This window comes from Asterias rubens, chromosome 6, assembly GCF_902459465.1.
Source record: "Asterias rubens chromosome 6, eAstRub1.3, whole genome shotgun sequence".
Taxonomy (NCBI): domain Eukaryota; kingdom Metazoa; phylum Echinodermata; class Asteroidea; order Forcipulatida; family Asteriidae; genus Asterias; species Asterias rubens.
The window spans coordinates 13,599,155-13,626,646 of record NC_047067.1 but is presented as its reverse complement, the minus strand read 5'-3'; the positions used below and the strand labels follow the sequence as shown (position 1 = coordinate 13,626,646).

The 27,492-nt window shown below is 39.2% G+C and overlaps 1 protein-coding gene across 2 annotated transcripts; it reads right to left on the bottom strand.

Moving 5' to 3' along the window:
* Nucleotides 1-171: 171 nt before the first annotated feature.
* LOC117291568 (potassium voltage-gated channel subfamily H member 8-like) lies at nt 172-26,987 on the bottom strand. Of its 2 annotated transcripts, none has more exons than XM_033773372.1 (16): nt 26,760-26,987; nt 25,961-26,089; nt 21,268-21,452; nt 20,217-20,454; nt 19,147-19,307; nt 18,182-18,383; nt 17,277-17,474; nt 16,531-16,730; nt 14,147-14,253; nt 8,592-8,734; nt 8,203-8,308; nt 7,984-8,092; nt 6,852-7,087; nt 4,750-4,940; nt 4,050-4,150; nt 172-3,600 (listed from the first exon to the last, which is right to left on the bottom strand). In XM_033773372.1, the coding sequence occupies exons 1-16, from the start codon at nt 26,887-26,889 to the stop codon at nt 3,103-3,105; spliced, it is 2,934 nt and encodes a 977-aa protein (XP_033629263.1). In that variant the 5' UTR covers nt 26,890-26,987; the 3' UTR covers nt 172-3,102. The 2 variants fall into 2 exon arrangements, with proteins under 2 accessions (XP_033629263.1, XP_033629264.1); XM_033773373.1 differs by having other exon boundaries at nt 20,217-20,451.
* Nucleotides 26,988-27,492: the final 505 nt, after the last annotated feature.

Here is a 27,492-nt window from a genome sequence, read left to right as displayed (position 1 = left end):
CGGAGTCGGGAAATAACGGGAAAACCCACCCTTGTTTCCGCACGTTTCGCCGTGTCATGACATGTGTTTAAAACAAATCCGTAATTCTCGATATCGAGAATTGATATTGTTTTAATGGTTTCTCAAAAAGTAAAGCATTTCATGGAGTAATATTTCAAGAGAAGTCTTTCACCATTACCTTCTGTAAACCCTGTAAGTTATTTGTAATTCTGTGAACTTTAAAACAATTTTTTTTTCGTTATGAATGTTATAATGATTTATTGTATGATTGTGTGAAATGTCGACATTAAACCATTATTCCCAGGATTACAAAAATGGCGCAAACACGATTCATGTGTGATGTCGTCATGTGAATTGGGTCCATGTAGATTGATCCTGATTTGGCCATTTCATGCATACAACAGTTACTTTCAAAACCTACAACTACTTCGATTTGAATATTAAATTACCCCATTTTTAGCAAAAACGATCCGCGTTTGCAATATTTATACAAAGTGAGTGTCCTATAATAAGAATAATTTGACTTTTAGGTAAGACAGTTAACATTATACAGAATGAAATTTCCCAAATGAACTGGTACTATAGTTTCCATACTATTTTTGGTGCAAAAGTTCCGATACTGCATGAAAAAAAGGTACGATTTGAAAGGCACCAGTCTATTTAGAACACGAGCAATCGGTTACGGCTTCGTCTGCATCGCGCCAAACAAATGCGTCTTATAGGGAATCCAAAAAAAGTGCAATCCCGCAAAAATAGACTTCACGACAAGCCGAGTATGGCCGCTCGAAGATTTTATTTGTTGAGAAATCAAATTTTGGAATCGAAGAAGAAATCGCTTAACTTTTAGTAAAGAACTGCTATGACGCACTAACATTATACTAATTATACAATAATTTGATCAGATTATTAAATAACCCCATAAGTAACTGCGTTTTCTTAATGAAATATTTGCATTCGCAGCCCCTTATAATTAAGGTAAATATACAGCACACACTGAGTTTTGGAATGTTCAACCTTTGATACATTTTACAGAGTGAGTTACATCATCAATAATTATGCAAAACACAGACAAATACAAAGCTGTTGATTCGTCGCTCTGTGAACAGCAGTCCGTTAAATTATCTATTTTGAAAAATTCTTAAAATTGACCTTACTACCCGGGTACAGTTTTAAATAGATAAGGGAGTCTATTTTTATGTTTACCAAATCCCTTTTTTTTCTCTCAAAAATCCTTAAACGCAAAGCAAACACAAATATCTGATGCATGTTTATGGCCAATTTTACCTTAAAAATGGAAAGGCAGAATAGAAAAATGTGAAAAGGTAAAAAAAAAACAGTTTCAAACAATAGCTCATCAAGTTACAAACTGCTACGCCCATAAAAATTTATACAAATGAATTTATTGTTGCGTTTTGGCCACCCTGATCGAGTGAAGTTGTTATTAATGTACCATATTTCGAAGCGAATCATTATGGAGAAGGAAAACGAAAGAATGACACTAATGTCGACAAGAGAGAAAAAGTAACCCTCGAACAAACAAAAGTGTTCATTATTCCAAGACACCGCTTGTCAAAAGTCTTTCCCTTATCTCCAGAATGTCAATGAAAAAACTTATTTTTGCAACGGTTCATTCACGGGGTATTTAAAATCATGCCTCTATATGTTTTTAATTATAATGAATACACAGATAGTCATTAATAAATAAGACAAATCTGATACAAAAAGATTTCAATTTGAAAGATTCTAAGCACGTGTGAGATTCTCATCAGTACATAGTGATTAAATGGAAAAGAAGATTTGATAGTAACAGGGGCCCTTTTCGAAATCGTGGCTTCGGCTTTGGATTCGGCTTCAGACTCTTGCCTCTCGTTTGAAGCCATGTGAGCGCCCACACACAACACGCGCAATATTGTCAAATCAACCGCGGGCCTGCATCGGCCGAATCTGTAGCCGAAGCCGAGGAGTCGAAAAGGGCCATATTCTTAAAAGTAACACAATGGTGGTTGCAGGGATGGAGCTATACAAATTTCTTTTAGTTTGAAATTCAGTAGGAATTTAAAAAGTTATACGAAGTAAGGGTTATCCCTTGGCGAAGCCAATTAAAGTAGAATATTGTAGTCAAGCCTTGAAAAGAAATAATATTTTTTTTACAAAAATAAATAACACATCATAAATAATCAAACACCCCAACACCTTAGTGATTAGAATGTGAAAAACATTGGGAAAAAACGTCCTGAAGGAGATTGTATGGGGTTTAAAAAAAAACATTTTGGTTAGTTGAAGTCCAGTATCTTTACGTCGAACACGACCAGCATGTGTCAACAAGATTGTTGTCAAACAAGAAATGATAGCACTCAATAAACAGTGAATGTGAAAAGAACACACCAACAATTTGAAGAAATGCTCTGAAGACGATCTGAAGTTTCAAGAGGGCTGTACAGAACAATGACATTTTGAAAGATGTCATTGTGTAGAGGAAGGCGTGGAAATATCAATATTGTTTTAATATTGATTATAACAATCAATCAAAACGATGGGAATAATCAATTACGGAAGTAACTTTTTAAATTTTTTTAATTACCAAATGTCTATGATCCATTTGATTTATGTTTCTAGCGTTCATGTTTTTCAATATCTCATATTTTTCAATCTCACTGTATACGCAAGGGTGGGTAACATAGTGGAGAGGGAACTCGACAGTTCAGGAAAGGGGCGAACAGGGGGGAAGAGGGGACGGGGCGGGCAAGAAGCATGAAAGGGCGTATAAAAGCAGTCTAAATGTTTCTGAAGCGTGGACGCGTGAATAATTTAAGGGGCCAATGAAAGTACACGGATTCAAATAAGTAAGACACAACTGTAGTGTGAAAATGGGGTATACAATTCCTAAACTAAAGTGCTTGCTATTTGTTGTTGCAGTGCGTGTCACATCACCATCCGTTTGGGTATACTATGAATATTTATTCAACCTCACAATTTCGATTTTTAGTATTTCAAAGGCAAGTATAAATGCTTTGGATATTTTGGTAGTGCTCTGGGTTTTAAACCCGAATTCTTTAAAAAGATTATACACTTTGGAAGTTATATCACAGTCTCCTTCCTTCGTCACAAATCTGTACCTCCCTCGGAGTCGAAGTCGAACAAGTCTCGTTTGGTGTCTTGAACTTGATCCGTTGGCTCCGTGTCCTGGAATAAGATAATGTTCGTTTCCCGCATTGGGCCTTCGTGCTTTAATGTCGCTCCTGTTAGAGACTGTAACGATGAAGAGCAAGAAGGGAGCTTCTCCTCACATTGAATAGTACTTGGAAGGCCACCGCTTAAGCTTGTCTCAAGTATCCCACTACCAAGACTAGTCTCAAGAACGCCATCTCTACGTTGGACATGGACAATGTCTTCAAAACGGGTCTCCTTTGGGGCCGTTTTGGGGGCAGGTAGTCTAGGTGAGAGCCGCCCTGTGTGGCTGAGTGTTGGGCTGGAGTTTGGCCCATTGACCCCGCTGGGGTTTGGGGAGACAGTGTTTGCAGGTGAAATCACTTGCAGGAGCCGCACCACCGCTTTGAGATCTTGACTGAGGCTGGATACATCCTTGCTAAGATTAGATACCTGCAGGAAGAGATCAAAAACATGAAGTCAACTGTGTTCTATTTTTGGCTAAGCTTCTCTGGTATATATCTCTAACATAGAATAAAATGTCATTGGCAGTCGAGTTGGCTTAGTTGTATCTTTCATCGCCTTCCACCTCTGCTGGGACCCCGGTTCGAGTCCCGCCGGTTCGAGTCCCGCCGGTTCGAGTCACGCCGGGGCACTATGTGGATGGCTTTTGAGTCCCTACCTGAGTGCGATGTGTTTCCTTTGAATATTTCTCTGGGTTTAAACTTCCTACATCTAAAACAGTAGTTACTTCATATTTCTTTATCAATATTATAAACCAAAAGGAGTTTTTCTTTGTCTTCTTTCCACGAGCCTCTTGGCAAGTATAGTGATTAATTACGCTTTTCTGAGAGTCCAGAACAAGAATTAATAAATGAAATGAAATCATCATTTTGCCTAACCTGTCTGTCCAGCCTCTCTACACTATTTCTAGTGTATTCTATTTCATGTTTAAGATCATCCGTGCATATTGACTCCGAAGACACTGATCTAGACCTGGAAACTAAAAAGAAAGAACAGAAAACACGTTCTTATAACAGTGTAAAATTCTGGGAATAACTTATTGAACCTGTGGCAAAAATAAGTAATGTTTCAAGCCTTGCGGGTAGCCACAGAGTGTTGGTTCTGAAAATACTCGTCTTAAGGAGAAACAAAAAGTTGCCCGTGCTAGAGTGAAATAAAAATATGTTTATGATACTTTCATGACAATGTGTCCCCCTACTTTGGCTCTTTTCTGTTCCTAATGGACGACCGCGCCCATATTACGAGGTACAAGTTGTGGATTTCTACATTCTTTAATATTTAATAATTTATTTTTACTATCTCGTCATAAGGCTCTTTCAAAATAGCCTACAAAATAACTGAATTTAATGAATGGAAATTTGCCTCGGGGATACAGCATGTTAATTTTGCCTTTACCCATATACACCGATGTGTGTTAGCACTGTATATATAATTATATAGTACTTTCTCGAGCTCTGTGAAGAAATACAGGCATATTACTCGGGTGGAATTCTAGATTCGAACCCACGACCTTTGCAACTGTAGAGCAGTGTCTCGAAAATTAGTTTGTTGGTTTTTATGTCCACAGTAAATACTTACAATTGATACCGCGTGCTAACTGAGGTGATGTGAAACTCTGCCTCATTCCTGAGTTGTAATGATTGATTAATCTTTGTCTCGGTGCCGAGGTGAGACTGTGATGCCTGGAGGCTTGTTGGTGGCAAGGGCCGGGGAAGTCGAACCGGTTTGCCTTGTATTGGTTAGAGCTGTCTTCAACACCATCTACAATCCTAGAGGTGGTGAAAAACACACATATGTGAAAGTGGTTCATTTCTTTTATCTTGACAGTTTGACGCTTTAAAAATACAGTTATTATTACATAGACGTTAGGCTGTACTTTTCTCAAACCTGTGGGACCCACCTCCAGATAGGGCCCGTGATTCGGGATTTCCAATAAGCACCATCTATACAATAAATAATATAAATACATGTATGGCTAAAGTTAATTACCCTATAAGGATGCCAATCAGTCATTATAATGGTAACTTAAGCTGTATTTTTCTCAAACTTGTGGTACGTATCTTTAGTGTCCGCCAATAAACTGTAAAGTTGTCACCCTTACTGTAAAGTGTCCAACTTATCGGAATGGCTGTTACTAGATATTTGTTAGTATACACATAATGAATGTTTATGAGTGCAATGGTGCGAATATTATGTTCATGAGTTGAAAGATGGAATGTTCTATTCAACGAGGCGGAGCCGAGTTGAATGGAACATTCCAGCTTTCAACGAATGAACATATTCGCACCATTGTACGAATGAAAAACATTCATTATTTGTTTTATATAACATCCAAGTAGAACTTTGTAATTTTGATTGAAAGATACAACTTTCAAAACAAACAATTTCAACTGTAGAAGTAGTCTTGGTGCAAGACGTCCCTGTTTTGTATTTCCACAAATATGATAGCGGTTCGTGGGTGATAGCGGTTGGTGGAGTGATAGCGCCCTCTATGGGCGGCCTGTGATAGCGGTTCGTGGGTGATAGCGGTTGGTGGAGTGATAGCGCCCTCTATGGGCGGCGGAAATTTGTGGAAATACAAAACAGGGACGTCTTGCACCAAGACTACTGTAGAAGCCGAATGCTAGTAATTTTACTATGCCTTCTTGCAGTAACACCTGCTGCGTTACCAAAGACACGCGCACGCAGTGATGTTTTTACTCAGCTTTTTCGTTCCATCCGAAAAGTACCATTGCACGCTGCCAGCGTGCAATGGTACTTTTCGGATGGAACGAAAAAGCACGGTGAGTGACTCAGCGTGCAATGGTACTTTTATTTGCTATCACGTGACGGACAATCCTCCAATCAAATGGCAAGGATCTGCTTGGGTGTTATATAATTTACTTTAGTCGACAGCCAAAGCTTTTACTATAGACCTTTCTATTGTTGAAAACAAACCACGCTGGTTAGCATGGACTGCCGAAAACATTCAATTGTGTTAAAAGCAGTGGACACTATTGGTAATTACTCAAAATAATTATATAAAAAAATAAGCAGAAAACCTTACTTGGTAACGAGTGAAGGAGAGCTGTTGATAGTATACAACATTGTGAGAAACGGCTCCCACGTAGTTTTCGAGAAAGGAGTAATTTTCAACGAATTTGATTTCGAGAACTCCGAATTAGATTTTGAGGTCTCGAAATAAAGCATCTGATAGCACACAACTTGGTGTGACAAGGGTGTTTTTTCTTTCATTATTATCTCGCAACTTCGACGACCAATTTAGCTCAAAATTTCACAGGTTTGTTGTTTTATGCATAATTATGTTGAGATACACCAAGGTAAAAGACTGGTTTTTGACAATTACCAATAATGTCCAGTGTCTTTAACAGATAATCTGACAAAATTCAAAGTTTGTTTTGCAAACTTTCAATGAAACAAAGGTTATCCCATGATTAGTTGTTTTGTTTTCAACACATTCAACACTATTTTTTAAACAGTTGTGTGGCAGTTATGTTTTCCAATAGTTATTCACCCTCCGTTGGCAAAAACGTTGGCTTTGAAATGAAAAAAGGTCTACACTATTACATTTCTCAAAGCTTCAAAATGGCTGTAACTAGTAGCTTGTTAGTCTACATTTCGTTTGATAGCCTAAGCTTTTACTATAGATGTTCAATTAAGACATGGATGTCATGAAGTACCTTGGGCTGAGGTCGGGTGGTACACCACTCCCAACAGAGCTACTGACATCCAACAGCATATGTTTACTCCTATCAAGTGCCATCATCTCAATAGTCTCTGTCCCTACACTCCTATTCTCAACGTCTTTGGCTTTCTCCGCAGCTGCAGCCTCGTCTTCCTCTTCGTCTTGCAACTCTGAGATGGATGTCAGGCGAGACGGCCGGTTACTCTCGAAACCTGCAGCAAAAGGATCTGGCTGTTGGGACAAGTTAAAGAAGGTAAGGTAACATTACTTGTTAATTTTCAAATCAGGGCTTCGTTATGCTGCACGGTAATACAGTACAGTATAATTGATGGACCAAGATGTATTTTGTTTCATCCCTCCACATTTGAGTGAAGTTTGACCCTCTTTGCCAACACAGCGCTTTGTTACTAAACTTTGTGGACATGTCTTTCTTCTGTGCACTTTCAGATTTTTTTTTTTTCAACATTGGTGAAAAAACACACATCCTTAAGTATGCAAGTTGAGACTTCTACTGGTAATTCTTTTGTCCATGTACGTAACATATTCACATAGACTTTGCACACACAACTTCTTATGCTTAAGGAGCACCCGTCTTTAGCTGCCCACACAGCTCTGTGTTTGGTACACTTTTGACATTTCCTTTCTTCTGTGCACTTACAGAGTAAAGGGAATTCTTCAACATTGGTGTAAAAACACACATCCTCAAATATGCAAGTTGAGACTTCTCTTTATAATTCTTTTGTCCATACGTAACATATTCACAAAGACTTTGTACATACAATTTCTTAAGGATCACTCTGTTAAGAGTTTCCATTTGAAGACCCTTTCCCCCCTCTGTTAGTTTTGTCCTCGGTCTCGATGGGGTACCGAACAAATACACACACTGTGCATATATGTGCGTTCGTCCACATAGTGTCTCAAGTCCGTTACGTTCTCAGGTACACGTTGGTTTGTTATGTTTGTCTATGGCTGCTCACACTCGCTGGCTCTTGTGTTTATCACACTCGCTGGCTCTTGTGTTTATCAGTTTTGTAACACAACATTTGCAATTGTTGTGCCTTTAGTGGTTCATAAAATAAACACTAGATATTAGTTGAGAATCTCCTGTCAGTGTCAAGTAAACTTACATCTTGATCAGCACCTTCTCTCAAATTAAATGTAAGATCCCTTGAAATCTCATCTTTGAACTTTGACATGTACTCTGGATAATTATGCAGCACTTCTTGAAGTTCATGCCTGAAATAAACATAGGAAAACTTATCATGAGTATTTGATAAGGGGATACAAAATAATAATTTTTTGTAAAGCAGTACAGAAAAATATACAAGATGAAAAAATAGGTATACCTTGACACTAGCATCAAATCACAGTACGTCAAGGCATGGACATCCCCGCTGCTTTGTATGCAGGTCTCAGTGTCATAAAGATCACACCCAAACAAATCCCCTTTACCTGAAAACAAAACAATGAAAAGTAAATGACATGTTTGAATTGTATTCACTCTTTCAAATATTGTACATAGAGTGTAAAGTTTCAAGACCATGTTTGTATTTCATAACCGGTACTGATTGGTGCACTACTGTATTGTTGTCAGCGCTGAAGGATAAGACACACTGTAACATTTAAACTTTCTAAATTGAACTCTTTGAATTCAGTCCATGATTGTATCCGTTCATAAATGTATTAATGACACAATCTGGTAATAAGGCATCACCAGTTTACCTAATATACCTACCTAAAATAGCTACAACCATGCCTTGTCTCAATATCTCCATAGAGCCATTAAGAAGGAAATATAAAGATATTAAGGAGTCTCCCTGATGTAAGATGTATTCCCCTGGTGCGCAGAAGCCCGTCTTGACTCTAAGAGACAATGACCTGGATGTAAAGAAAGTATGAAAGACATCAGTTACCCCAAAAAAGTACAATCCAAGTAAATATTAAGAATCAGTTCAGGTAAAAAGTTGACATAGTTGCTCACGGTCAAAAAATGATTTTTTTAAATACTTTGTGGGTGGAAGGGCCTTTGGGTGCAACTAAATAAAATTGCATTTTCAATTATATATATATAGCCCGTTGCCATGGTTACAGCTCATTTTGTTTTTTGGCCATTTTAGGCCGATTTTGGGGTCTGAAAAACTGGTTTTTAGCTCATTATTTACAACTCCACCCCACCAAAATGAAATTTGTTTTCAAAAAAACTTTTATATCACCCAAAGTATCATCCTCGCCTTCCTTGAGATAAAAAAATTATTGCTTTAAATACCACCCTTGTGCTATTTTTGCATCATGCTTTACAGTATGTTTTAAGAATTTGCAAAATCGACATATTTACCCTATTTTTGGACCCCAAAATATCAACTTGCCAGGGGTCTCAAAAAATTTTCCTTTGCCATGCCCTCACGTACAAAAATATAATGCCGTAATGCACTTGCGCCCTTCAGCATTTGTGTTTTGTAAAAAAATTACAAAAGTACCATCAGTGTTCCAACAACCCATTGTGGTACTCAACAAGACTCCAAAAGCACCAAAGTGTCCTCACCATTGTCAAGTAAGTTTTTGTGGAATAGAACGATTGTGCGATCAATGTTTACATGTTATCACGTGACCTATAGTGGGTATAGAAAAACAAAGCTGCACAGTAAAGATATGGGAAAACTCGCGCCGAAGGGCCATAATCGGCTGTATTTTCGACAAATAACACTTTTAACTAAACACGAAGCCCTAATATTAAGTTGAATGTTGTGCTGTTGATTTAAATCACTTTTGCTGTTTGATATTTCAAGTATTCTTCTACAAAACGGGTTCTTTTGAGAGTATTGTTAGATTACGTAAATTACTGAGGTTAGAGCGAGCTCACGCGCCGTGGATTTTGCGCTGTGCAGGGCGTGAAGTCGGGCTGGACCAATGGAGACCGCAGATTTTAAGGCGTCCGACTCTAGCTACCCCTTCCAATTTAAAATAACTTGAGGGTGAAAATAAAGTGAATGTGCAGCTTCTTCAGGAGGTTTTTATTGACAATATTGGCAGCAAAATCATTGCAACGAGGGCAATGAAACCACACTTTCCGTGCACAAACACATGACATCGTGTGAAAATTCTCGTGGAATTTCCTAGTTAGTGGACTGTTGGTTTTACCCATTACTGGCATTGTTCAGCCACCGGTAAGGTCTCATGTTACAAACTCCGAAATACTCCCCAGTGATTTTGAGAATTGAATCAAAATTGCAACAGTAATAAATGTCTTCTTAACGCACGCTTGTATGCAGTACACCGTGTTTGTTTACATTTACCCACTAGTCACGTGAGGCACGGAGCGCAGTCGGTCTATTGATTATGACCATGAAAACACCAGCTTTTAAGCACCAACACAATAGCGCAGTGCGTAAGGTGCTGGGACTGTCTCAGCAACTCGGATCATCCGGTCCGGGTTCGAATACCGTCTGTCTCTAATATAGATTCAAGGCTTTTTGCTGCCCCTGATGGGACAGTGTGATTGGGATCTGCCTTGTTTTCTCCCCTAAAGGGACAGGGCCCTCGTGGTGGCTAGGGTTCGAGGCGGGGGGGGATGTGCTCTGGGTCGGATGCAAATCCTGAAGGGTTCTATATGGCAAAGGGGAGGGGCCAGTGTGTGCCATTAACTGAACCGGCGCCTGAATGCCTGACACTTCCGGAGCGTAACCTTTTATATTTTTTCACCAGATTAAATTTGCATTCTTAAATTTCTTTATTTGTTTATTTTGTCTTACTCGCTGCCAAAACATAGGATTCGAACTGCCTCCAGCTACCGGGCTACCTCGGTAGCCTAGTTGACACGACACTGCTCTTGAACTACAGTGGTCCCGGGTTCGAATCCCACCCGAGGAACATGCCTGTGATATTTTTTTCACAAGACTCGGGAAAGTACTGAGTATACAGTGCTAACACACATTTTTAAAATTAATTTTCTCTACAATATTTATTTATTTATTTGTTTATTATTTATATTATTGTTATTATTTATCACGCATACTGGTATGACTGGTATGTATCTGGTAATTGTGTAAAACAGCGTTTCCATTAATTAACTAGGTCAGACTTGTTCTCTCTAATACGAAGGCGGGTTCAGTTTTGTTTGAAAAGGAGGGAACTACTGCCTTAGTGAAAACACATTGTTTTCGTTTTAAATCTTGTTGGAAACTCTTGTCTTTTTTGTGTATAGAATGGTATCCTTCTTGTTTAAAGGAACGTTACAGAATTGGTAAGAAAACAAAATCGTGAAGATCACATATTTACATAAAACTTACACGGTCTAATGACGATGATGGTTGAAAACATCCCTTGAAATATTTCTGTCTGAAATCTCATATTTGATGAGAAATAAATAATTTAACTTTGCGTTTGGAGTTTATCGCTCAGTGAGCGTTTTGTTAATTTTGTTGTTTGCATCAATGTCATGCAAAATGTGTAATCGGTTTTTCACTATTTTCTCGTGACCCATATGGCCGATCGATCTGAAGCTTCTACGGATTTGTCAGTTCATGTATATGGTGGATTACATAAAGTGCTTACACTGCCAGCAACTATGGTGAGAAAAACTTGGGCAATTGTGTCCTGTTGTGACAGTACTGCCTCAAAACTAGACTTTTTTCACCAAAACGTGAACAATTCCTTTTTAAGGGTCTTTTCACATACTACTGACATATGTGTAAACGGTAAAAAAAAGGGCATATTTTTCTTATACTTTGTGGATGGTAGGGACTTGGAGTCCAAATAATTTTTTTTTTTTACATTTCAAATCATAATATAACACGTTGCCATTGTAACAGGTCATTTGTGTTTAGGCCGTTTAGGCCGTTTTAAGGGTGTGAAAAACTGTTTTTTAGTTAATATTTACAACATCACCCCACCAAATAACAAAATATTTTATAAAACCTTTTACATCACTACAAAGTATCATCTTGGCATTACTTGAGACAAAAGAATTATTGCTATAATTGTCACCCTTGTCCTATTTTTAGAACGTGCATAAGAGTATGTTTTTCGAACTTGCAAAATCAACATCTTTACCATATTGTTTGCCCTTAAAAATTGTTCAGGGGTCCCAGAATAAATATTTTCCTTTCAGTTTTGATTAGGGCCAACATCTATCTTTTTATTTCTGGTAAAAAAAACTTGGACAACAAGTGAACAGCACCTTTTTTTTGCAAGTCTATTTTTTTAAATTCCCCTTGCACATCATGTATAGTAAGAAAGTTTGTGCTGTCTCAATTTTTGTTGGTTCTCAGAATATTTTCCCTTCGGTTGTGATTGGGCTTAAATTGTAGTTTTCATGTCTGCTGGGGAGAAACACTTGGGTTTATTGTATCCTTTTGTGACACTTCTGCCTCAAACATGTTAATTTTTCCAAAAACAAGAAAAATGCATTTTGAAGTTATCCCTTAGTTTGAATTGATAAAACACAAAGATGAGCATGCTTTCCATGCTCCTTAAGTAACGAATACAAAGTTGTGATTTAAACATAAGCCATAACCAGTATCTGCCACTGAAAGTTCTTGTTTGTCATGACTACTTTACCTAGTTGTACAGGATGATTCCCATTGCAAGAATAGAAGTAGTGCGATGAGCATTCTTTACAAATTGTCTACACATGGCCTTATATACCTACATGTACAGTCTCCTTGGTCCCCTGCCCGCTACCAAACTAAACATTTTCATTCCCATCAGAACAAAGAGGCTCTAAAAGTGAGCAAATACTGTATCCAAAGTATCTAAATGGCCATTCACCTGCTTTGGCCTTAGCAGTTCCCCCATGGTGGGGTTCATTTGAACTGCACTGTTGCAAACAATATCAACAGTTGGTTTATTTTTTACTTGACAAACAATTCAGCAGGTGATGTTTGACAATGTTTTTTTGTTGATCGTTCTCAGAGACGTATATAACAACTATGAATTAGTAAGACAGTGAATGGAAAAATTAATCAAACTAGCCTGAATAAACTTTTGTCACTGCAATTGCATCTTACTTATTTATGTTGAGCGGGTGCAAGTATTTACAACTTAAAGGAACACGTTGCCTTTGATCGGTCGAGTGGATACACTTGGCAAAAATTTTCTTACCAGAAATAAATAGACCAATTTGGCCCTAATCAAAACCGAAAGGAAAATATTTTGAGACCCCCCCCAAAAAAAGATTTTTTGGGGGCAAAAATATGGTACAAATGTTGATTTTGCAAGTTCTAAAAACATACCCCAATGCACAGTTCAGTGGCACAAGTGTGAACCTTTATAGCAATAATTTGTTGTCTAAAGTAAAACCAAGGATGATACTTTGTACAGATATATAATCGGTTTAATGAAATATTTTTGCTTTTTGGTGGGGTGGAGTTATAAATATTAACAAAAAACAGTTTTTCAGACCCCCAAATCAGCCTTAAATGGCCTAAACTCAAATGAGCTGTTACCATGGCAACGTGTTGTATTATGATTTGAAATGTATTTTTTTTATATTTGGACCCCAGGTCCCTACCATCCACAAAGTACAAGAAAAATGTTTTTTTTTTTAAACCGTATTGTGAAAAGACCCTTAAAAAGGCATTTTTCACGTTTTGGGGGAAAAAGTCTAGTTTTGAGGCAGTACTGTCACAACAGGATACAATTGCCCCAGTTTTTCTCACCAGATATGAAAAGACCAATGTTAGCCCTAATCACGACCGAAAAGAACATTTTCTGAGACCCCTTGCAAGTTGATATTTTGAGGTCCAAAAATAGGGTAAAAATGTCGATTTTGCAAGTTCTAAAAACATACTGTATTGCATGATGCAAAAATAGCACAAGGCTGATATTTAAAGCAATATTTTTTTTCTCAAGGAAGGCAAAGGATGATACTTTGTAGTTGTATAAAAGTTTTGTTGAAATAATTTTGCATTTGGTGGGCTGGAGTTGTAAATATGAGATACAAACCAGCTTTTCAGACCCTCAAACCGACCTAAAATGGCAAAAAATACCAAAATGAGCTGTAACCATGGCAACGGGCTATATCTTGATTTGAAAATGCAATTTTATTTACTTGCACCCCAGGGCCCTTCCACCCACAAAGTATTAAAAAAAAAAAAAAAAATTGACAGTGAGCCACTATGTCAAATATTTACCTGAACTGACTCTTAACAGCTTCACTTATTTCTGTAACAGGTTCATATCTTGTTGAATTATATAACAACAGTTTTTTTTTATGATATACCAAAAATAGAATCCTTAATGGACTTTGTGTTGTGGGGTGTTTTGTTTTGTAATTGAGTTTAAGTTACTCACCTGAGGCATCCTTGGCTAGCTTCGCCAAATATTGGCAATTGTAAGAACTCTTTGTGTAGATGCATTGTGACATCTGCTCGTAACTCCTCAGGAAATCTATGTAACATCTAAGAAAAAAGGTATAATAGTCTTAAAGTTAGTAAGCTATACTCATAAACTCAGAGAGATGACAATTATAAAATAAAAAGCCAATATACAACACAATTTAAAGTTTTGTTGAACTAACTTTGAGGAACAATTGACATTTTGAGTGCTCATCTGTTATTGTGACTGCTCGACGACGACGGCTCAACTGGCTCATGTAGCGATAAAATGGCCCAACTAGCATCAATTACTTATCAGCTCATTTGGCCCCCTATGCCGGATCAATATGTACAACAGTCGGCCATGGTGGCTCATCAAATTTGCACTGCGATACATTTTTTAATAAACCATTTTTGAATTTAATTCAATTGAATATGATGGCTAAACTGGCACTATGATGGCTAAACTGGCTCTGTGCCGGCTCAAGTGGCACTATAATGGCTCAACTGGCACTGACGACTTAACTGGCACTTGTCGGTTCAAATGCACTATGACGACTCCACTGGAATTTTGACGGTTCAACCGGATGGCTCAACTGACATTATAATGGCTCAATTACACTCTGAGGGCTCAGCTTTCACTGAAATAAGAAGCTGTCACTGGGACAACTATGGAATTATGAAGGCACTGACGACTCAACTTGTACTGTGACGGTCCAATGGCACTATGACGGCTCCTCTGGAACGTTGACGGCTCATCCGTTACTATGATGGCTCAACTGGCACTATGACGCTTAACTGACACTATGATGGCTCAACTGGCACTATGATGGCACAACTGGCGCTATGATGGCTCAACTGGCACTCTGATAGCACAAATGGCACTATGATGGCTCAACTGACACTATGATGGCCCGCTGGCACTACGATGGCTCCACTGGCACTATGATGGTTCAACTGGTACTATGATGGCTCAACTGGCACTGACACTATGATGGCTCCACTGGCACTACGATGGCTCCACTGGCACTATGATGGTTCAACTGGCACTATGATGGCTCAACTGACACTATGATGGCTCCACTGGCACTACGATGGCTCCACTGGCACTATGATGGTTCAACTGGCACTATTATGGCTCAACTGGCACTATGATGGCTCAACTGGTACTATGATGGCTCAACTGGCACTATGATGGTTCAACTGGCACTATGATGGTTCAACTGGCACTATTATGGCTCAACTGGCACTATGATGGCTCAACTGGTACTATGATGGTTCAACTGGCACTATAATGGCTCAACTGGCACTATGATGGTTCAACTGGCACTATGATGGTTCAACTTGCACTACGATGGCTCCACTGGCACTATGGTAGCTAAACTGGCACTGTGATGTCTCTAATGGCACTCTGATAGCTCAAGTGGCACTTTGATGGCTCCACTGGCACTATGATGGCTCCACTGGCACTATGATGGCTCCACTGGCACTATGATGATTTAACTGGCACTATGATTGCTCAACTGGCACTATGATGGTTCAACTTGCACTACGATGGCTCCACTGGCACTATGGTAGCTAAACTGGCACTATGATGTCTCTAATGGCACTCTGATAGCTCAAGTGGCACTTTGATGGCTCCACTGGCACTATGATGGCTCCACTGGCACTATGATGGCTCCACTGGCAGTCTAGCACTATGATGGCTCAACTGCCATAACAATGGCCCAATTAAACTCTGATGGCTCAGCTTACACTGTAGATAAGCAACTGGGACTTGGTCAGCTCTGGCATTATGAAGTCTCCACTTGCACTTTAAGGGCAATTTAACTTTTGATGGCGTAACTATCACCATATGGCTCAACTGACGCCGTGACCGCACATCTGGCAATGATAACTCAACTGACACTGTGATTGCTGGCACTGAATGGCTCCACTGGCACTATGACAGCTCAACTATAACAGGCAATCTGGTACCAACTGGCATTGTGGAGGCTTCACTGTTACATTGGATGCTTAACTGGCAAAACAACGGCTTAACCATCATTGGGACTGATCCACTGGTACCGTGATGGCGGGCCCACTGGCACCCTGGCTGCTTGTCGGTCAATATGAGTGATCAACTACCACTTGGATGCTCAATTGGCACTATGACTTCTCAACTGACATTATGATGGCTCTGCTGGCTTTATAAATTTTCAAGCAGAATGCGGATGACCCAGCAGACAGCTTGATAGCTTCAACTGGCATGGTCCAAGAGGAAGTATGTAAGCTTGGCTGGCACCAACCTACTGGTACTAATTGACAATGAGATGCAAACAAATCAAAAGCAATTCATAAAAATGTTTACTCTAGGCTTACCTCCATTGTATCAATGCCCATATTGTTTGACCAAGATGTATTGAAGTACTCATTCATCCTCGTCTTGAGATTAGCAGGTATGTGGTGTGACGTTACAAAATCTTTGAGGTCTCTGAGCTTGAGGTGATACAGTGCTCTTCTGGAGTACATTCTCTGTACAATGGCCGTCACGTTGCCAAAAACTGCCGCATGACAAAGGGCTGAAAAGACAGTAATAATCAAGCTCTAATAATCTATGCCCATAGATCTACTAAAGCCGGCCCAGATCAGAAAAAAACCCGTATAAGCCCAGTCGGTCAGAGCAGAAAGGATAACATAAGACCCATAAAAAACCACTCGGCTCAGATCAGAAGGGATGGGTGTGTATGTCTTGTCAAAGTCCTTCCTGCCCCAAGCCGATGACTTGTTTCTTGCACTATATACAACCTCCATCACCCAATATTTTATAAGGAACGAGCTATATGTGACGAATAATAAATAAGGGATGCTTTCTCATCACACAAGATGAGAGACCAAATGTATTTTTCTTGAGTTAATAATATAATACTCGTGATAACCAATTAAGAATTTAGATTGCAACTCCTTTCAATAGCGTGAACAATTTATGTGTGTTAATCTCAAAGTACAAATATCTTAGCCAATAATGTTCTTGGTGTTATAACAACAAATGAAACAATGCAAACAAACAAGACAATACATTTCCCCTTGTTGAAGTTATCTAGAAAACATCCAGATAAATAACCTACCACCTATGAGCATAACAATGATAGTGAAGATTTTCTCGACGTCTGTGTTTGCGGAGACGTTTCCAAATCCGACACTTGTAAGGCTGCTTAGTGTGAAGTATAACGACGTGATGTATTTACTCTCATTTCTTGGACCACTCCTCGAGTTGTTCTTCTCGAGCGGTCTGTGTAGATCTTCCCCGAGGTTATTTATCCATCCTAGGTGCAGGTAAGCAAACACACAAAAATCTGATTTGACAACAAAATCGAAACTGGGGACAAGGATAGATATTTGTTTTAGAAACTTTGCCAATTACGACCGGTTTGTGCGACCATAATATTACAGATTTAATGATATTATGAACGTCAACCGGCCATCATTCTTAATGGTTTTCAAATAATTGGAAACGAAGTACAGGTCTTATTCTCATGTTTTTTTTGTTGATTTGTTAAAACTGCTCAAAAGTTAACATTTTTCATGTCTAAATGTTACTTTCCCCCAAATTAGGTAATAAATATAGTCATCGTTATAAAGTTAAACAAAAGTATTCGAAGAAAAACTCAAAGCGGTTGGGACCTCATGTGCCCTTGAGCTATGCACCCAACCATAATTGCTTCGTAAAAAGATGGGAAGGTAATACACTCTGCTCTGCAAGTCTGGACCCTAGTGGATAAAACCCAGGCCAACAACCTTATACGGACTGTGAAGGGGGTAACCCTGTTTCAGCCCCAGGAGTAGGTGGCAACGTGCCCCTGATGACGGTTGATTTGGGTCGTCAGACCAAATCAGATAAGTGTATCCCTCACCTTGAAATGGTCGTCTTGCCTTGTGATGGTAGGCAATATTTCATTTGAAATCAATGACATAAATGAATAAACAAATTGACTTTGTCAATCCTCCTCCTCTCCATTCCACACCCCCTTACCTAAATTCCAAGTGTTCGGATTCTCCCTCTCTGTCATACCAATCCCGTACCAGACGCAGCCCAACCAATGAGCCAATAAGGCGAAAGCAAGCATCAGGAATGTTAATGTAATGGCACTGTACTGTGAATATCGCTCAATCTTCTGTAAAAGGCGCAGCAACCGTAGCAACCTCGCTAGTTTTAGAAGTTGAATTGTAGAAACCTGGGCGGGAGGAGAAAAATGTGTTAATGAATACACTTAAGTAACCTGTTCATGTTTGTTGTGTTGCCCATTAAGACAGACTCTGCTAGGGTCGAAACGTCAGGCTAATAACTATTTTGGGCATTTACACTTAGGTCTTTTTGGTTGGTAAGCAGTTTGAAACGGCTAATTCTCTGACTATATTTTCCGCACACCTAAAGTAATGACCCGGACGAACAGGGTTAATTGTTTTGTGTTGTAGGAAAACAGATCAAGTGGTGCGTTTTGGTCGATGCATTGGCTGTTGAAGAAAATTTACAATAGTAATACAAACATCTAAAAACATACAACTGTAATTGCAAGAGGAGATACAAAGATGTTAGCCGAGACAAATACCTTTAAACAATGTAACGACTACCCTATAAGCCACTACATCGGTCCTTTACTGTTCTTTTCCCTTAGTTTACCCATCGAATGTCAAGGAGGCTCTTCATTTCTATTATTTCATCCAGGTTAACAGATGTAGAAAACCTCAATGACGGCCCCTTATTTGCCAAACGAATGCATATAACGATCGCCAAACGGGTCGAGTAATACCCATGGGGAAGGGAAGGCCACTTTTAAAAACGAACAGGGACTCCCCTTGGATATTTTTAAACTCTAGGAACATCAAGGATAAAAACAGAGCCCAACCCAAGGGACCTCAATTATCATCCTGTCTAATTATGTTTGAGCTTTATAATATCGCTACCCGCAATGTACATGTGTCACCTACTGGTCTTACCGTGTTTATATTTGAAACTGTAACAATGAAGTCGAAGGGCACAGCCGCCAATATGTCTATGAAGAACCACGTCTTAGCGTAATGAATGGCTATCGCTCTTCTCTCATAGACTACCACACCTGTCTTGCTGACAAATGTCGTTGTGAAATTAATACCAATATCTGTCAAAAACAAAAATAACAACAGTATAAAATGTAATTTAGATGTGCTGTTAAGGTATAAGGTATCACAAATATTATCTGCCATAACAAAAAGAAACAACAGTTTAGCCTACCAAGTGTCTTGTATTGCAAAAAGGCGTAATTTACATGTCTTGTAAAGGATAAGGTATCACAAAACTGTCACATTGCATTTTCTTTCAAGAGAGGGAAAAGCGACACCAATGCATCAAACAGAAGCCTGTGGTTTTTGTTTCGTAAGAATGTACTTCCAAAATAGTAGTTAATGATATGACATTCAGGCGTGGTTGGCAATGATTGATATGCACAAGGTGTTTTCTTAACCCGCCAAACTGTCTTGTGGTGTGTAGGGTGTGTAGATTCACAATGGGTGCGTTCGTTTAGCTTGCCTGGGTCGACCCCGGTGTGTGGCGGTTTTTTTTTTTTCAGGACAAACGTGTGCAGATAATTACCCACGTTCGTCCTGAAAAAAAAACCGCCACACATCGGGGTCGACCCAGGGAAGCTAAACGAACGCACCCAATGTCTAAGACAGACTGGAAATTACTGACGGGCGCAGGGTAGGGTTGGGGAGGGTGAGAACCATGTGTGAAAGTATATAATTATTATTTATATTTTACAAATCTTCAAACTTTAGGGCAATTGGGTCTGGCATTGTATCTTTTCTCGCCTTCCACCTCTAGGACCCCGGTTCGAATCCCGGGTCACTATGTGGATTGTGTTTTCAGTCCCTGTCTGATGGCACAAATTTTATCTGGAACATTTCTCTGGGGTTTTCCTTCCCACATCTGAAAATGCCTCCCTTTCCTTCTCTCATTGGGGTTCTTGGCTATAATACTTGGCCTCACGAACAATAAAATGAATAAATCAACTTTCTGTATTGCAACTCACCGGTTAGAAAGAGTACTTCTACCATGATGTCTAGTACCGTTGTAACTGTGTGCTTTTCCGGACCAACTGCTACGTTATACGGTACAACTATGGCAATATACAATGTAGCCACCAACACCAACCAATCCCAGATAGATTTAAAGGTGCTGTAGTGAAGGATGATAAACCTGGACTTCTTCATTGCAGCCACTTTGTACTCGGGAAGAACTGCTCTCTTTGGCCCGGCTAATAGGCTCTGCTTTTAATTCAAGAAGCATCAAAGCAATATTAGTAAAATTAACAGTAAATCGAATAAAAATTTGTACCACAATTAAAGTCATGTTATTAGCAAGGCTTTTTCAGTACATTTTCTTTTACACATTAGATGCAGAACCCGATAGTTATCTCGTTTGCTTGGAGTCGGTATCTCTAAAAGTCTCATTTTTCGAGCTCAAGAACAGAAAAGGGGTCTTAAGATTAATATGACCAGCCAAACATTATAGACAGTTCAACTTAAAACTACCTGATATGTTCGCTTCACTGAATTCGTTTGTCCTTATATCCAGACTGTATGGGCCGCATATAACAATCTGATTGTTAGTTGTTCCCCCATTACTTAAAGGACCACGTTGCCTTGGATCGGTCGAGTTGGTCTTTGAAAAACGTGTGTAACCGTTTGTTATAAAATGCACATGGTTTACTTTGCAAACCAACACGGTCGGCCATTTATGGGAGTCAAATTAAAAATTTGACTCCCATAAATGGCCGACCGTGTTAGTCGACGAGGTAAAAGGAAAACCGTGCAATTTCGAGGCATGTTTGTGTGGATCATTGTATCCTACTTTTACAACATCTTTCTACCCATATGCAATTTATAAAAAATTGTTACAAACGCTTTTTAAAGACCAACTCGACCAATCCAAGGCAACGTGTTCCTTTAAAACAAACACTTGTTGTGCTTGGTGTGTCTTTTCGGCAGGTATGCCTTTGTGTTTGTGACCTTTTTGAGTATAATGTGGATGCATTCTTTGGTCAGTTTTTATGAAGAGTATTACATTCAGACATCGCTCACGCTGTTAAGTTTGAGTTTCCTCCTTTTCTTCTTCTCTTGGTCCTTAAGATGACCCGATAAGTGATACAAGACTGCCCTACTCCGTCTTCTGGCATAGTTGTAGTTTGTAGGGAGATCACTGAGGTAGTTATCATTCGTTTCATATCCATCGGAATCATTCTCATCGTCATCTTCTTCTTCATCACCTGAAAACAAAATGGCCAACGATAAGGGAAAAGGGATTAACTCGTCCTATAAAGTGAATAGTGTTATATTTCAAAGGATGGTTGACATCAATGGAACTCCAATTTTCCAAGTGGGAAGCATTTACCTTTATTGCTTCTCCCGAATGTAATTCATTATACCTTCTTATTTCTCTTTCTGCCTCCTTTCTTCTTCGTTTTCTTCCCCATCTCTACTTTCACTTACACTTAAATTACCGGTTCAGTAATTAGAAAGGTACCTAGATCTGGTTTCTTCGCTGGGGTTCATCAACAACATCATTCAATGAGTTAACAGTAAGGTATAGCCACTGAAAGGATTGAGGCCGAAAAGGGAGATCCTTTTCTGCTGTGCCTGTTTTATGTAAAACATTAAATCACTGCTTTCAGAAGCATGTTGTAAATTTGAACCAAACTTATTAACGTGTTGCTTTAAGTGCTAAGTGATGAACGTATACAGTTTGAAGTGACCTCAGTACGTCATACTTCATACTATTATCACTGAAACATATTTTTAAAAGTGGGTTAATTATTAATGTGGTCAAAGATGGAGCAACGATTACTATGCGTCCGAAACCGAGAAGGGAATCGAATCGTGCAAAACTATCTCAAGCTTTACATTCTGCAGCATATTTTTCAGTTGTTCAACTTGTTTTTCTGAAATGAATTTCCTCTAGAGAAGTCAATCTACAGTTTCCTCATGTAACTTGATTATCTGTCATTTAGCAGTGCGCTTAATTTTTATAATATAATGGAAACGGAGATTTACATTTCGCGTAGTTCATATTGATCCTCAGGTGTTGAAGTTTCTGACAATCAAATTAAAATTGACTGAAATTCCACGAACACTCCGAAGGTTGCAGCTTAATTATCATTTTCATGTAATGGATTCTATTTGAATTTCTCCAGGGTTGTGTATTCATAGTTGCTTCATCAGCGACTTTGCTCACATATTCCTCTTGATCAGATCATCTACTCAACTTTATCCACTCAGAGCTGTATGGCCCAATTTTATTTTAAAGGTACTGGATACCTTTGGTAATTGTCAAAATCCATTGTGTATCCCAACATATGCATACAATTACAAATCTGTAAAAAATGGGCTGATGGTCATCGAAGTTTCAAGAGAATAATGAAAGAAGTTACACCCTTTTTTCACAAATGTGTATGTGCGCCAATCAAAGGCTCCAGGCCTAATGTCCTTTTAATATTTGAGTGAGAAAGTACCGCTTTCTCAAAAACAACATTATTTCAGAGGGGGCCGTTTCTCAATCTTAAAAAACCCCAAAAACTATCTAACAATTATTTTGAGTAGTTATAGTGTCAATGCCTTCAAGCACACACGGATGCTAAAAGAGGAAGCTTTATTGTGACTGAAACGAGAATGGTTTCCAAGGATTTTGTGTGTGACCAGTATCGTGCTTATTGCAAATTACAGGATTAAAAGCAAATCAGTGATGAAGGCCGTTCATTAATAAAACTGGGACCCAGTAGAAATGTGAAATACTTTTGCCGATTGTGTTTTATCAGAAAAACCTTGGTTGATTAGTGTGCATGCTTACACAGCTCAGTGTTGCATTTCCCTGATGACATTCCGTTGTTCTGTATACACCTAAAGAAAAACCCCGCATTCTTCAGCTCTGTAAAAACACTCTGTGGACGTGTGTACGTCTACATAGTGTTTCAAGTTGCATGGACTTCTTTTATTATCAGGTAAACACTCCTTAATAAACCGCGTAAAGGGTATGGGTATACGTTTTGTAGTACACACATCACAATGCCCACAGATTTAGATGACTCACACAGTTTGACAACAATTATGGTAGAAAGCTTCCCTTACAATATAACTTGATGAGGTGCTGTCGTTTTTGAGAAATGAGTAAAACTAGTCACGAAACAAATTTTCGTCTCTAAAGACGATATTATCAAAAACTACAGCACCCCAGCTAGTAATATTTAAGGTAAGCTTCCTATACTATTCATTATCTTGAAACGGTGTCACTTTTGTTTCTATCGAAGAACTGTCGCAGTTAATTTTTTTTAAAACTTTTTAGCCAGGAAGTGTTCTCCGCGTAGCAAAGTAAACCGTTGAGCTTCTTTATCCCGCATGAATAAATTATAAGACTTTTTCTTAACACCTCTATATTCCTGCATTTCCAATCCGACTTCGCGAGGAAATGACCGGTCTTAAAACATTTATTGAGTACAATTCTGTTTTGATAATAGCGAGTTCTGCAAAGGAACATGTTCTGTTCAGAGTGGAACAGGTGTTAAGAAACATAACACATCATGTGTAGGCGTTAAATTCTCCTCACACCAAAAAACCCTCAGTATGTCACGAAATGACCCATTTGTTTCGGTGCTTCCTTGTTTTGATTCAAAACATTGTTGCAGATGCAAATAGAATCTTGTTGGATTTACTGCAAGACTATGGTTTTGCGCTTTGGATATCACAGGGGTAAAATATCTCAACCTGGGGCCAATTTCATAGAGCTGCTTAACCAAAAAATTTGCTTAAGCACGAAAATAGCTCGCTTGTTTTACACATGTTACTGGCCAAAATGTCATGCCATAATACATTGCTTGTGATAACAATTAAGTTGAGTCTTGGCCGGTAATCTGATTTTACAAAGCAAGGATTTGTTTGCTTAAGCAAAATGTTGTGCTTAAGCAGCTCTATGAAATTGGGCCCAGTATGGACTATGTTTAAGTTTGACTTGTCATCAGAAAATGAACGTTTTTTAATCTGGACAAATTATATACTTGTTGTAAAGTGGTCTTTTTTAGCCTTTGACAAAGACTATGCTATAGGGGTCGAAACGTCAGGCCGTTAACGATTTTTTGATGTAAAGTTTGTACAGGTTTCAAACTAAGAAAAAATTATTCCTAAAAATATGCTGTTTTCGTTTGATTGAGTTTGAGTCCAATCGAATTTGGCTTGTAATGCAAGGTTACATATGACACGTATCAAGAACAAACATTGTAGGTCGTTGCCGGTTTTTTTTGGAAGTTGGCCCAATAATTTGTTGTTTCCTTCCGGTTGTGTTCATTTAATAACCATCATATTATATTTGTGTACTTGGTAACGAAGAAGATTGTACCGTCTCTTTGAGTTGTGAAGGCAAACTAACAACGATGTAAGTTTCGTTGAATCTCCATGGCGACACTAATGCAAAGCAGATATAATTTTATTCTGTTAGGTAAACATGTTTTTTCTTGATTTTTTCCTCGTTTTCCCCCTCTCCCCTATCAGTCTCATAAGGGCTGTTTGAAATTGATATTGAAAAAAGAGGATGAATATTCGCGTGTCCCTCTCTGCTGGAGACCAATTTTGTAATCTGTAATTAATCAGTTATATTCAATTGTGTTTTGTCGCCAACCCACCGACTAGTTGTGAGATCTTAGCGGTCAATGAGTATTTGCATGTCAATTTCTTTTGCTGGTCGCACGCCAGTCCATTTGCTGCATAATATTGAATGTGAAAATGCTGCCAGTTCTCTGTGCAGAGATTTTGTGTTGTATATCAAGAAACAGGAGACAGCGCGATAAGAACAGTGAATTTGTATATAAGGAAAACACTCTGAAAACTCCCTGGTCAGAATTGATCCGGATGTAGGGTCCTTAGGGGCGTGACTCGTTTCTGGGTCAGGGTGACCCGGAAAATTGTTTAAAAATAGGATTTTAAATCAGATTTGGCGTCAGTCTTACAGATATTCAGGGGTCGATTTTACAAAGTCCTGTTTGGAGTAAATAAAACTTAAGACAAGTCCCAAGTTAGGACGAGTAACCTGTCCTAACTCAAATGAGACTAGTCTTAACTCTTTGTGAAATCCACCCCTGGTCACAGTTTGGCACATATTTCTGGTCACGGCAACCCGGTGTGGCGGTTTCAACTTTCCGCCGTGTTCAGTTTTCCAAATGACCAAATACGGTCACATGATGTCATGCGATGCCTGCGCACAGCAAGCGAAAGTAGTCAATTTTTAGTGCCGTATTGAGTCACCCGTGTTACTCTCCGGTAGCTGTCACGGGCGGCGTCCACGAGTACAACGAGCGGCGAACGCGTGGATCATATGAGAGAATTTGGTGTGAAGACCAAGCAAGCTATCCTGTATTTAACCAGTTGCACAAGCAGTGTAACCTGCTTACAGGTGTGCGCATGAATACGTGTAAAAATAGGGCAAAAGAATGTGACTAAACAGAAAAGAATCGTAATAGAAACAATTTGGGGTCACTGAGAGCACTACAGTATAAGTCGCCAGGGTACTCGCGGCGGTATTTTTGTCTGGCTACGTCACCCGGAAAACTGAACACGCCGGAAAGCTAAAACCGTTCGAACAACGTGCTGAATTGTCCGGCTACGTCAACCGGAAAACTGAACACGGCGGAAGACTGAAACCGCCACGGCGGATATGGGTGGGCTCTTCTGTGACCCAAAATTCCGGGTCATTTCTGACCAGGGAGTTTATTTAAAAGTGTGAGACTGAACTTACCTGTGTGCCCGTTAACGGAATTCATTGTTTTTGACTTCGTGATGTCTTTGTGTGATGCAAGAAATAAAACAACTTCGGCTTTCTCATTCTTGATTGGAACGATGTCCAAAAGGCACCAAAATGGCGACGCTGTGGAAAGAAACACAAACGCGAAAAACTAACTTTGAGTATCAATAATATAACCAAGAACCGAACCCTTTATGCTTTGCTCGTGAATAAACCTAGGTGTATGCAATTCTATCTTGGCTGGGAGGATTGGGGTTGGGGAGTGATCTTTTTAGTTTTATTGTTTACCTGTTTATTGCGGATTATTTCCTTCTGCTGCTGATTCCCAGGTTGTATCATGGGGTGTGACCCCTGGTTGTTACGGTAGTTATCTATAGAATGCTTCTGACAGTGGCAATCCCGTACAAACATACTGACAAAATAGGGAGGCCGTCAACTTTAGGGCCAGATAGCTCAGTTGGACGAGCGCCGGCACAGTAACCCAGAGTTCGCAGTTTCAAACCCACATTCCAGTTTCAAACCCACCTCCAGTCCAACTGTTCTTTGCTCGACCCAAAATGATTGAAAACATTACCCAGTTAAAGAAAGACACTCAACAAAACATAATCTACAAGGCAAGCAGTTATCGCAAACCGCATTTATATTGATACTTCACCATGCAATGTCTCATATCCAATATTATTACCCAGTTAGTTTCCCTTGTGGTTTACTACTTGATAAGTAGTCCAGGTCAGACTTTTTAGCCGGCGGTTGCAAGATAATGGATTCGAACCCTAATTTATTACATACTCACCGTCTTTCTTCTGGAAGATGGCCTCCGTCTTGTACTCCACTTTATTCTCCAGGACATTTTGAATCTCATCAATCTTTTCCTGTGTAGTGTCTTTCCCGAAGAGGAATTTGCAGGCACAGCTCTTCTGCATAACCTCCGCTCGAGAGAAACCGGTAAGCTCGCAGAATCCATCAGAACAGTATACGATAGGATAAGTATTAGGAACTTGAGCATTTCCAAGGACAAAATTACTGTCTGTGAACAAGAAGGAACAAAGTAAAAAGTCATTTAGTTTGTGCACTCATTAATGTTCTCTTCCGTTGCTTCAGCCGTTTTGAGCTATGGGGGTGCACTGTTTGGTTTGGGTAATATATACCGACGAATTTACCCAAACCCATAGTACATATAGTATTGTGTCCAGCATATCTCAAAATGATGCGTTGATATATTCATAGAGTCTCAGTCCTTTTTCAACATCAAAGCGATAAAGCGACATACGACGAAGTGATACCAAGTATATTCCAGAAAACGATTGGTGGCAGTATAGGCGTATCTCAATAGCAAACACATAATATAGCAGTGCGTGGATGGAAGGGCGATGGAAACCTGGGTTGGGGCACTAATGTTTGTGTGTGCGTAATTTGACAATATTTGACAAACATAAACCTTCTTTCGGAAAGTGACTGACACTCATGGCAAGCATGATGGGTCTTAATAATCAAGTAGGAATGTGTGTTGTCTCCCTAAAGAGCTC